We start from the raw sequence: 12681 nt of genomic DNA, 5'->3' as shown, positions 1-12681 counted from the left end.
TGCAGGCACCACATTGCAATTGACTGGTCCGCTGCTCCTGAGCTCCTACGGACTCTGAAGGCTCCAGCAGCACAAGTGGTGGGTTTCCAAGTCCCTTGAGATCCAAGCTGCCCTCTTACCAAGTTTGATGTGAGAATCCATTGTGGAGGCTCCAATACCCGTACCACTGTGCCCCGTGTACTTTTGCAAGTGTATATGCTTGATGGTGTTTCTAAAATAAAGTGCACTGGGCTCAGAGTAGCCCCAACCTCTGGCATCATTTGCACCAAAGAACTCTGGCCTCCTCACACTGAGTGCTCCGTGAGCTGCTGCTTTATGAAACTGCTTGAGGTCCCCTTGCGACTCATGTGCCTCTATATTGTGGGACCTCTTGAGGATAAACACTGCTTTTCAGGTTCTCCACTGGTTGCTCCAGGCTTGCCCTAACTCCCCTGTGTTTGGTGAGTTTCCTGGACCTTGCTGGTCCGAACCGTAACGTGTCTTGACCTTCCTCGTTGGGGGCCGCTGCCAAAGCTTGTTGGTGCTCCCGCCAGACACCAACCCCTCAGCACTTGACATCCGTCATGGAACAGCTCATATCCGGCTCCTGGCCACCCTCAACATCTCCTGGTACCTGTGGCTGCAGAGTCAAGAACACCCTCTTCGCACCTGAAGCACCCGACATCGGTGGGGCATTCGTCTACTGAGCCCCTGGTCACTCCTGAGTGACCCAGACTCTGTCCCCTCTGCTTTCAGGTTCTCTTTATCAAAAATCCACCTTTGGATTCGAACTGACACTTTACTTCTTCCCAGCAGTGGCTCTTCTAAGTCCTCCGTCGAGATCGACAGCGGTGTCTGACACAACTTCTGACCTATGCACCCAGCTTCCCTGGGATAGGGAACTCTGGTACTACGGTACCCGCAGGTGGATGGCTCCCCAACCTCCTAACTTCCACTGGGTTTCTTCGAAGTCCACTTACAAGGGTCCTTAAACTTTAAAACTGCAACCGCGACTCTCCTATAGAATTGTACAGCGCATGCGGACGTGTTCCCACACTGCACCCGTCCTCCGTCGGGTCCCTACTTACTCACCTTGGTTGATTCCTTGGGGTCCAGCAATTCAACATCCTCTAGACACTGTCTTGACTCGAGTTGTGGTTCTTATACCACTATTTTAGGTTTTGTCTCCCCTGGAGCCCACTGTGTATTAGTGCCACTTACGATTGTTTCTGTGCTACAGTATTGTGTGCTTTGTGTTTATCTGCATGTAGCAGATACTGTGAAGTATTTAGAGTGTGTTATAATAATAAATACATATTTTTATAACTACTGTGTGGTTCTCTTTCATTTAACAATTCAATAAGTTTGCATTCTGGTAACACAAGCTGCGTAACATTCCTTCAAGACTAAGTGAGAAGGCTGCTCTCCACAGCTACCACATGGATAGCTTTCTAAGGTTATCTTTGACCTCTTAAATCACCATAAGGGTTGTTTGGACTGGTACAACGTGTCCACTTTAATTGGTGGACAGCATATACCAGGCCAACTTCTCACAGAGGTGAGCAGGAGTTATCTTGGTTGTGTAACTCCCTTATCCTGACTAGAATGGTGGGTTCTGCCGCCTGGCTTATGTGTATACCCTAGTCAACCAGAAACCCTATTTCTAACAGTGACATTATGTTATGCTGTGATATACTTGCTGATAAACCAAGGACACTCGAAGAAGAATTTACAACAGTATTGACAATAAGCAGGATCTGATAAAGTGTGGAATGTGGGTTATGGTATAAAGCTCACTGCTTTCACATTAGGCTCTGAGCACAAAGGCTACACTAAAGTAATTATAAAGGAAATCAAAAACACTGTTACAGAAAGGAATTGCCTTGGATGTGGTCATTGTGCGGGACAAAGTGTGGTCACTCAAAATGAAGTTAACTGGTGACCTAAAGAGTGCAACCCATTGCCCCATACTGTATGCTGTAGTGGATGGAAGCAAAGTGTGAATGACTCAACAATAGATCAATTGATAAAGACAGGTGCCTGAAAGCACCTTCAAGTATATAATGCGTATAACTTTAGTAACTCCTTAGCCTTATTTACAGGGTGGCATTAAGCCACTTAACAGCGTTTACCACAGCCTTGTAAATAATGTCCTTATTCATGCAGCACTTAGCATGAAAGGGGCCTGCAATGGGTGTTGCAGTGGGCATTCCACTGCAACACGAATTGCGTTTTGAAGATGCTCCATATTTACAAGGTTTGGAACGGCGCCAAAAAAACACCAGTGAATACCTGGTCTTAAGCAGGCGATATGAGGAGAAATGTTATATTTCTATTCATATTTTGGTCTTTCCACATCTGCTGCATTCTCCAGCGCACATAGATAGAGCAAATCACCTGAAAAGATTATTTATATGCAGAAAGGTGACCCTTCCTGCACATAAACATTTGCCCCTGCAGCTCAGGCACCTCAGCAAAATGGCACTAGGGTGGCTGTTTCTTAGTGCCAGCATTAGGGGTAACAAAGGGGTGCACAACATTCTTGTGAATACCATGCATCCCTGCATTTTGAAACCGTCATTTTTGCATTAACTCTGCGCTTCACCAGTTTCTTGTAAATATGGGCCCTAGTTGTGAAAAAAAGCAACACTTCCAAAGACGTTATGGCCAATGGATTAACTTTATACTCTCGAGTCCACCCTTCCGACAGATTGGTAATGAATAATACAAGCACATTAAAGTAAATGCCAGTATTTGTAAAGCGCACAGCTACCTCCAACAGAAGTGTCCCGGCACTGTCCGTATACCGCTTAGGAACCCTTCCTGGCTTTTCCCTGTAAAATGTCTACTCCTGGGCACCCCCAAGGTGAAGCCAGGCATCCAAGCGCTGCTGGAGCCATTGTGGAGATAAAGCAAGCTATTGTCCAGAGTTGCAGAGTGGGACCCATGATTAAAATTATCAGGTCTGTGGAAATTGAGCACAACAGCCGCCGAGGTGGGTATTGAACCCTGGTCCCGGGCCAGACCTCTGCATCAGGGTCTGCCACACTAACCATTGAGCCACACTTCTCCATTAGTAGCATTGTAACTTCTTTTAAACTAAGATATTTTTATTGAAAATTCAGAAATAGGTTCATTATTTTCAAGTTTGATTGTTCTAAATAGGGTCACATTTCTTAATATAGCATTCACATTTTTCATTTGATAACATTGTCAAATTGCGTTTATAGAGCTATGTTATCAATCTAAGACAGGTCTTATCAATTTCAGTGAAGATATGGATTGGTGGATTTGGGTTACTGTGCTACCAATCAGAGACTCTGTCCAGTCTTTCAAGCCAAATTGCCTTTACTGGCGCTAGGAGAGAGAGCTCAAATCCACTTTTCCCACAGTGCTCAGGAGATGCAAAATCATGTTAGAAGAATCTGATTGTATAGTAGGTCAGTGTAGGCCGTGCCCTCCGCTACCATGACAGAGGACAGTATAGAATATATTGAGATTTCCACTTGCCTGGTATGGATAAACAACCTTGAATAGCTACCTTGTGTTTACCTGTGTGGCAGATGCACAAGTCTGAATAGAATGATAAATGGGTGCTATATTTTCTTGGCTCCACTTGATATGCTTTTTTGGTTTTGTCAAACAAACTCCCAGCAATCACCATGATGCGCATGAATGTTTTTTATACATTTTTCCTGCCTGAGTGTGCTGTGCCTTCCATGGCGGACCTGGGCTTGCAAAATGAATGAAGGGCAGGACAACCACTATATAACCTGGACTAGTAGTGGGCGGACCCTTAGGTCAAAGGCTTCTGCAAATGGAGCCAGCTGAAGTTTGGCTGTCAGAAATGCTGATAGTTCCCAAATTCCTCTGACTCTGAGAAAGCTCTCAAAGCTTGTAAGTCCAGCTCCCCTGATAACCCCTGCCTCCCTCACATTTTGATCACTAACGCTGAGGCCATTAATCCTACCTTGAACTCTTCTAAATAACTCACTGTGCCAGACTATTTTTTCCCAGCTTCTGGAAGAAGGCCAAGCTGACTCTGCTTCTAAAAAAAACTTTTAGCTGACAAGACCGTCTTAGTCAATTGCAGGCTGATTTCTTTGCTGCCAGCATTTTCAAAGATCCTCAAAAAACTGATCAATGTCCAAACTTCCACATATCTTGACACCAATCAGTTTCTGCATCCATCACAATTGGGTTTCCGGCGCCTAGGATACAGCACTGAATCCACTCTGGTAGAGGACTCTGATGCTAATAATGGGAAGAAAGTTGCCTTATTGCTTCTGGACCTCTCCGTAGCATTTGAAACAGTTTCCCACCCTATCCTGATGCAGCGTTTGCAGGATATCAGGATAGGTGGAACCGCCAGGCTTGGTTGGGCACCTTCTTATTGAGTAGATGTCAGTCTGTGTGGATTTCATCATTTGCATCTGACTCCAAACCCCTTAGGTTTGGGGTTCCATACGGATCTGCCTTGAGTGCAACATTGTTTAATGTGTACATGTCACCCTTGGCAACCCTGGTGGAATTCTTTGGAGTGCAGGTCATTTCTTACGCTGATGACACGCATATCCTCCTAACTTGGGGCTGGAACATCTCTATTGCCCATTACAGATGTGAAGCGTATCTCTCAGCGGTGTTTCAGTGGATGCGCTGGAATAATCTCCAGTGCAGCATGAATAAAACAGAAGTGTGGGTTGTCGGATCCCCACCCCCTCTTGGGGTGGTGAAGTTTAGCCTAGCTCTGCTCCATCTCTCCCGAATCTTGGAGTAAATTTCAATGACAACTTGTCCTTCAAACCACAGGTGGAGAGAGTAGTTGGGACCAGTTTTGGCCTTCTTCGATTCCTGAGGAAATTATTTTCCTTCTTCTGGCTCCTTGTCAGAAGATAGTAGTCCATGCCCTAATAACATATCGACTGGACTATGCCAATGCATTATATTAGGGTATCCCACAGTAACAACTCAAGAGACTTCCGTTGGTGCAGAATGCTGCAGCCCGGCTCCTGCTCAACATCCTGAGGAATGCCTCTATACAGACTAATCTCAAGGAGTTGCACTGGCTGCCTACTTGGGAAAGAGTGAAGTTCAAGGGACTTGTGTTATCCCATTGAGCTCTCTATGGCCTAGGTTCCAACTATCTTACCATGAAAATGTCTCACTATCAACCATCTAGATCTTTACGTACTGCTGATGCATTGATGCTTTAGATGAAGAGGAAGAGATGGGGAAGCACCTATTTCTCTGTGTTGGCTTCTGCAGGCTGCAAAGCTCTTCCCTTGCACCTGCGTTCTACTAAGGATGTTAGTTCTTTTAAGCGCAGCTTAAAAACATGGCTATTTAACTTTTTAATTGATTTGATTGATTGGAGTGGGGCAGACTGTTTTGGATTGGAGTGGGGCAGATTGGTGTATTGTGGTCTGAAGTGGGGCACATTGTGAGCTTACAAACGTGGCTATTTACCTTTTTATGTTGATTTGATCGATTGGAGTGGGGTAGACTGTTTTGGATTGCTGTGTGACAGACTGAAGTGGAGCACATTGTTTTAGATTGGAGTGGGATAGATTATTTTGGATGGCAGTGGGGCAGACTGTTTTGGACTGGAGTGGGGCAGATTGGATTGTGAAAGATTGGAGTGGGGCAGATTGTTTTGGATTAGAGGGAGCATTTTGGAGTGGAGCAAATTGAAGTGGGGCAGATTGGAGTGGGTTGGGAGGACTGGAGTGTGTTGATTAGATTCTGGTAGGTGGTTTGGATTGAAGTGGGGTGAATTGGATTGGTCTGGGGTGGATTGGATTGAGTGGGGCAGATTGGCGTGGGGTGAGGTGGATGGCTTGGCATAGATAGGAGTCGGGCGGATTTAGCGGGTGGATTGGGGTATACTGCACAATTAAGTGTTAACAGTAAAAAGAACAAATGATGGACTGAATGCTGAACAATGAAAACATTCATCCCCAGTCATCCATTGTTTTTTTTTGGTCACCACGCCACCCCAGTTTGGACCCAGCCATATGCAAATCTGCCTTGATCCTGGACCTCATGGGAACTGCCCGAAGTGACAATCCAGGTCCTCCCTGGACCGAAAACAAGCATCCTGGGACAGATTTCAGGGTATCACCCCTCATCAGCCAGTCTATCTTCAATCCAGTGGCCACGGAGACCAGGCCATGCAGTTCATCTGGACTGTTCCCATGGGGAGCAGGGCCAAGACTGATTTGCATGTGGCTGGGTCCAAACTGGTATGGCATATTGAGCAAAAAATTGATGGATTTGAGCCCAGATCTCTATACTGGGCGTGAATATTTAACACTGTTTAGCATTCCGTCCATCAATTGTTCTGTAAGCATTTGTCACTGCGAGTGTGATGGTGGTTTTGTGCTGGAGTCAAGCTAGCTGGTTGATGAGGAGTGATAACCCTGAAGGAGTATTATCTTACCTGTAACTTCAGTTCTGTAGTAGGGGTATCTCTGTTATAGTCATAATCTAGTGAATAGTCCCGCTCATGTGCGGGGACCCCGGAGCAATCAAAAATAATCTCTTAAACTGTCTTTTGTGCAGTCCTGCATAGACACTTAAGAGAGAATTTAAAGACAAATAATGCAGCCTACACCTGCCAGGCTACACTGTCCAGTATTTCAACTAGATATTCCACAGCCTGCCAAGTTTCTTTCATAGAGAAACTTCCCCTTTTAACAAGAAAGCCTCTGGAATGATAGAGAGGAAGGGGTGGACAGACAAGCCCCATAGGCTGCCATTATGTGGCTCAAAAAGGGATACCGTGCCTTTAAGAAAACTTTCTGGAACTCTCAGTATCCCAGAATGCACAGCAGGTCCCCTCCACTTTCAGTTCTTTTTTCCGGGTCCTGCTAGCAGGACCCTGGGGCATTGAGCTCTCCCTTTTTAGGGTTTGTAAGAATTTTTTTGCACTTTTAAAGTGTTAGAGTGGATGCTTGGCAGCTCGGGCTGGACTGTTCCCATGGGGAGCAGGTTCAAGACTGATTTGCATATGGCTGGGTCCAAACTGGAATGGCATGGTGAGCAAAGAAACAATGGATTTGGGCCCAGATCTCTATAATGGGGGTAAATGTTTGCTATTGTTCAGCATTCCGCCCATCAATTGTTCGTTTTGCGATTATGTGTTGAAGCATCAGTTTACAAAATTACACATAAGAAAGAAACAATGTCGCTTTGCAAAAAAATAATCCTAATTTTATGTGAACAGCGCCCATGAGAAAAAACAAAAGAAAATATGAGTGCAAAGTGAGAAAAGAAGTCTTGGCAAATGAGAATAAACTTTACTATAGAACAAAATTCTTTTCAGCTGTGTTTGTCCTACTGGGCAAATTTTGCCAGTCACAGAAAAACAGTTAAACAGAACAAAAGTTAAACAGAACTAAATAGTACCCCAATCATGTCAGCGGATGGGCACTGATTAAGTTGAATCAATCAGTGTCCAGTCCCTGCTCCACTGAGAGGAATGGAAATTATTTTAGGCCTGACTTGATGAATTAGGAGGCTGTAAAGAAGAGTGCCACGCAAACCAACAAATGGAAAGTATAGGGCAGTCTCCAAGGCCTTTTGTGTATACAACTGTGTCTTCCAAGTAAAACGCAGGGACTAGCACATGCTCTTGCAGGCTTGATTAAAAAAGGCAGCCTCTTCAACACCATTCTCACCAGCAGAAGGGAGGGAGCTTTTGATGCAGAGCTGGTTCAGGCTCCATCATCAGAAATGCAGGGGTTCCACCACTTCTAAGTGAGATGGGGATCCGTAAACTGGGTAGGTTGGACATCTGCGAATTTTTGATACACAGTTTCCCAAATCTCCATATTAGGCCCAAATCCTGAATCAGATTTTAAAAGTAGAAACAAAAATAAATTCACAAATAAAATCTCTTGAAGTTGTTTTACGTCATTTACTTCAAATTGTTCTCTAGCACCATAGCACTGGCATATATAAACAATCTATACTAATATATATATATTCTTCCCACTCTCCTTACGAAGAAAGATTCGCACTCACGGGTACTTTTTATATGTTATCTTTTTTTCCAAATTTTCCAAGTTTGCACAACCAACGCGTTTCAGTGTCTGCTGACACCTTGATCACGGTATATATATATAAATGTGTCTTTTGTTTCCCAAGCATCGAGTTTAATGTTCCAGTCCCATGTGAGAATGCGTTTAAGCGTGTATATGATTTATTGAGGAAACATCCTTTACCCCGCATGCTTTACTCCGCAGTGCCATTACCCCACAGTTTTTACACCGCAAAATCTTTTACAATGCAGGGCTTTACACTGCAAACTATTACAACGTATTCCCCAAAGTAACACCACTGTGGAGTTACAATAGTAAATTGCGTTTTAATGACAAATGAGTTGTAATAGTTTACGGTGTAAAGCCCTGCGTTGTAAAAGATTTTGCGATGTAAAAACTGCAGGGTTATGGCACTGCCGAATAACGCATGCAGGGTAAAGTGTCCTAGTCCATTTATTGCATTTTATAAGTGAAACAATGTTATAAATGTTAGTTCTGGCATGCGAAATACACTGGTAAATGGCTAGTGTTAGGTAGATGATACTGTTCTGATTGCTACATGTTGGGTATTTTTGCAAGAACACAGACAGTTGCACACATTTTACCGACGGCATTTGTCATATAATGCAGCTATGCATCTAACTAGTTGACTAAGATGAGACCATAAAACATTGACTAAACAGATTCTTTATAACTTTTTATATATTTCGGGAATTTGTTTTCCCTTTGATGTATTTACTTAGTTCTTATTTTGTTATGTCTGTCAGCTTTTGTTAATATAATCATGTTCCCTGCTTGAAATTATTTCCCATAGGCTCGCAGATGTTCAGTAATGTAACCTGTTTCATTGGATGCAATGTGATGGTCCCTTTGCAAAATGATTTAAGGAGATTAGAATAATTTCTATAAATGATATCCCCACATGTCTCTCTTAGGGGGAGTCTGCTATCCGCTTTTTCATAATAAATCAATTGCTGCAAGAGGCAGGCCTTCTCACATTTTAATTAACCTCTACTTCATGTTTTCTGATTTAGGGAACTCAACAGAATTTTCGACCATGGACGAGAACGCACATGAATTTGCGACCGACCTGAAGGAGCCAGGAAAATATAAATTATCAGTGACAACATTTAGCTCCTCTGGGCCCTGTGAAATTAGAACCAGTCAACTGACCAACACGTTCAGTTTTTATATCAGTGAGTATGAAAATATTTTTTAGCTTTTAGCTGTTGCAAATCTTTAGTAGGGCGCAAAGTTCAGAAGGTACTGCAGTTAACAGATTTTGAAGTTAACAAAGTAAAGCGCTTTCTATTTAGAACACTAATACAATGATTATTGGCCCACATGCATCATCCCGGGATTTTGCGAGTTCTAAAGTGCGAAAAATAGCGATTCGCATTTTAGAATTCGCAAAACGGGATGCATGATTATTTTCGGTAAATTTATGCGATTCGGTAAAAATCGCAATTTTTACCGAATCGCATAAATTACCGAAATACAATTTGCGAATTCGCTATTCCCGTTGGTCACATGTCCTAAGGACATGTGTGTCCGTAATATGAATGTTGTAAAAAATGCATTTTTAGCGTTTTAAACACTTTTTGCAAATTTACCAAGTGGTTCAACCACTCGGTAAATTTGACCCCCTAATTGCGATTTCGCAATTTTAAAAGTAATCATGCATTGCTTTTAAGAAATCGCAAATTTGCGATTTCTTAAAAGCAATCGCAATTTTAGAAATCGCAAAAATGTTGCGATTTCTAAAATTGCTTGATGCATCCAAAAAAGCATTTTTGGAATCGCAAACGGACGATTTTAAGGAATCGCATCGTTTGCGACTCCAAAAATGCTTGATGCATGTGGGCCTTAGTCCTTTATAATTTCACATGCAAACTGATCGTGTTTTGCGCATGATGAAACAGGAGTTCAGCTTTTTCATTGATTCTTTAACTGAAATATGAAGTAAAGTTGTGCAAATTATTAAACTTAATATTAAAGTTTTACTTAGAAATTATTTTTTTATACATTTGTGCACTTATCAAGTTTTCTATTGTGCTGATTTTTCTAAAAACAAAATTCTATATAAAAGGGGCCCCATACATCAAACCAAATACCGGTCGCAAACGGGCAGATTCTCAGAACCGGCCCCTTTGCCACCGGTATTTTTGCATTTGGGAAGCATCATCCCAAATGCGAAAATCGCAATTTAAGGAATCTATAAATTGCGATTCCTTAAATTGCGATTGCATTTAAGGAATCCCAAATTGAGATTCCTTAAATGAAATGCATAAAAGATTTTAAAAAAATGCGATTTCGTTAATTGGAGTAGCAAATTACCATGCAGTTGAACTTCATGGTAATTTGCAAAAACTTTGAAAAATGCACTTTTGTTCATTTTTCAAAGTTTCATGTTGCGCACACATATGCCCTTAGGGCATGTGTGTGTGCAACATATGTGCAGAGATCAATTTCAGGGGTGCAACAGGGTGTCATTTTGACACCCTTGAAATTGCATGTGCAATTTGCGAGTACCTACTGGTACTCACAAATTGCTCCTGCAATCTCAAATTCATTCCTATGGGCCTGGAGGCCCATAGGAATGAATGGGACAGTATTCCTTAATTGCGACTAGCAATTTGCGAGTAGCAATTAAGGAATGTTTAGGAATCGCTATTTTTATAGCGATTGCTACATGTATAGGCTTTTGCGATTCCTAAAAAGCGATTCCTTAGAAATCGCTATTTAGGAATCGCAAAAGCCTACATTGATGCATGTGCCAGAAGGTTGTTTAAACAGCGAAATATAAATATTTACTTCGATTGTGCCCTTTCAAAAGAAAGTAAGTTCCTATGAGAGTTGGTAGGGCGCCGAAAGACATGCCTCTTTGCACAGCATGAAACAAGTTCAAAATTCAGGGATTGTAAATTCACATTATTTTACGAGTTTATTTTTTTTCCAACATTCCTCAACTACATTTTTTAAATGAGTCTGTACAATTTGCCAAAAAATACATATTTTATATCTTGCAATTTGCTATGAAAAAAAAGTTATTGATAAAAAGTTCCTGTACTGTTAATGGAAAAAGTACTCTGGGAGCCTCATATTGCTGGCCCGGCAGAAAGGATGTGAGGCACAGAAGGGTGGATCCTTAAGGGGCAGAGCCAATGATAGTCAGACTACAATATGTTGCTACATATGAGTCAATTTTACTTGATCGGCCATTAAAGACATTTTCAACAAGGATAGCTGTGGGGTAAACATGTTCTCGCTTACTTTAGGGGTCTCAGTCTCTAATTTATGAAAGCTTGGTGAATGAGCAACCTGCAGCAGATATCTTTGTTTCTCCAGTTTTAAGATATAGTACTGGTAACATCGCTCAGGTGGATATTGTATTTGCTGCAGAGATAAATGTGTAATCTGCTGATTACAACTTTGAAGCAACTCAAAGCAACTGCGTAATCTGCAGGACACATGCTGCTGTTCCAGAAAGATTTCACAATGGGTTAATGTATTTTGTTGGCGAGACCCTTGTATTGCCTAAGCGACTCTATTTAAATTAGTGGTACAGGAATTCAACGAGGTATGCGGCCACTAAATGTATTTGCTTGCAAGCTGAATGCTTGCAATTTAAAACTCAGCCTTTCATTCTTCTAAGGTTGGTGTAATGTTCTAATACTTTCAGTAGTATTTAACATCTATTATTAAGTGCACAATAAAAAAATAAATCCCTTTGTATATTGTTCAGTGTGATGGTCAACATTAGTGTAATTACAGTGAGAAAAACAAAAAAGCAATGCTGATGGATGTAATATTGTTCTTTTGCTCACTCTGGGTTGTATGGCATTACAACGCGGGTTTTTCCACGCGTGCCATTACAACGCTGTTTTTACAACGCAAGTTGTTACAACGACTTGCTCTGTAAGCGCTGGATAGTGGAATAGTTTAAATTTCTATTCCAACACCAGACCACGTTACAGTAGGGAAGGTGTTGGAGCAGAAAATGTAACTATTCCCTATCCAACAGCGCCCTCCAGCGCAAGTCGTTGTAACTACTTGCTTTGTAATAGCAGCGTTGTAATGGTAGCGCGTGGTAATACCCGCGTTGTAAAGGCTGTTCTCCTCACTCTGCCACTCTGGACAGAAATCAACCATATGCAAGTCAGCCTTGTCGTGCCTCAATAGGATCAATCCAGCATAGCCAAACTTCCTGGCCATGTCATCTCTGAATGGCAACACAAGCAACATATGGCTGAGATACCCGCCACCCCCTCTCAACACAATCCCCAAGAATTGGGAAACCGGAAACAGTTCTTGAACTTTTGGAAGGCGGGAAGGGAGTTACCCTTCCCGGCCGTATTTATTAAAATATGAAACAAAATCAAAACATTAAATTAACAGTTTCATATCATGTACAATTTCATATCCACATTACGATGTTTGGCTAACCTTAACATATATCTAATACAAAGGTTCTCCTAGCCGATACTAACATCCTTACAAAAATGCATTTCAAATTGAAATTGTACATCCTAACGTTAAGGGCCAACGGCAAGGTCGTAACCGGTGTCAGATCCCTAAACCAGAACTCCCCCCTCACTTGTGAGGGGCGGCCGCACAGAGGACTGCACCTCGTGTGCCATACCAATTTCCCTTGTCTTGA

At 42.3% G+C, this 12681-nt stretch overlaps 1 protein-coding gene across 6 annotated transcripts in view; it reads left to right on the top strand.

Moving 5' to 3' along the window:
- Positions 1-12681, top strand: part of PTPRO (protein tyrosine phosphatase receptor type O) — a 1018456-nt gene that overhangs the window by 559428 nt on the left and 446347 nt on the right. For all 6 annotated transcript variants that reach the window (XM_086920999.1, XM_086920983.1, XM_086921017.1 and 3 more), the window contains exon 6: positions 9056-9217. In XM_086920999.1, the coding sequence (XP_086777125.1) occupies positions 9056-9217 (162 nt within the window). The remainder of the gene's footprint in view (positions 1-9055; positions 9218-12681) is intronic.

This window comes from Lissotriton vulgaris, chromosome 1_1 (assembly GCF_964263255.1).
Source record: "Lissotriton vulgaris chromosome 1_1, aLisVul1.2, whole genome shotgun sequence".
Classification (NCBI taxonomy): Eukaryota; Metazoa; Chordata; class Amphibia; order Caudata; family Salamandridae; genus Lissotriton; species Lissotriton vulgaris.
The sequence above is the reverse complement of the archived record's forward strand: the minus strand, read 5'-3'. Positions and strand labels throughout refer to the sequence as shown.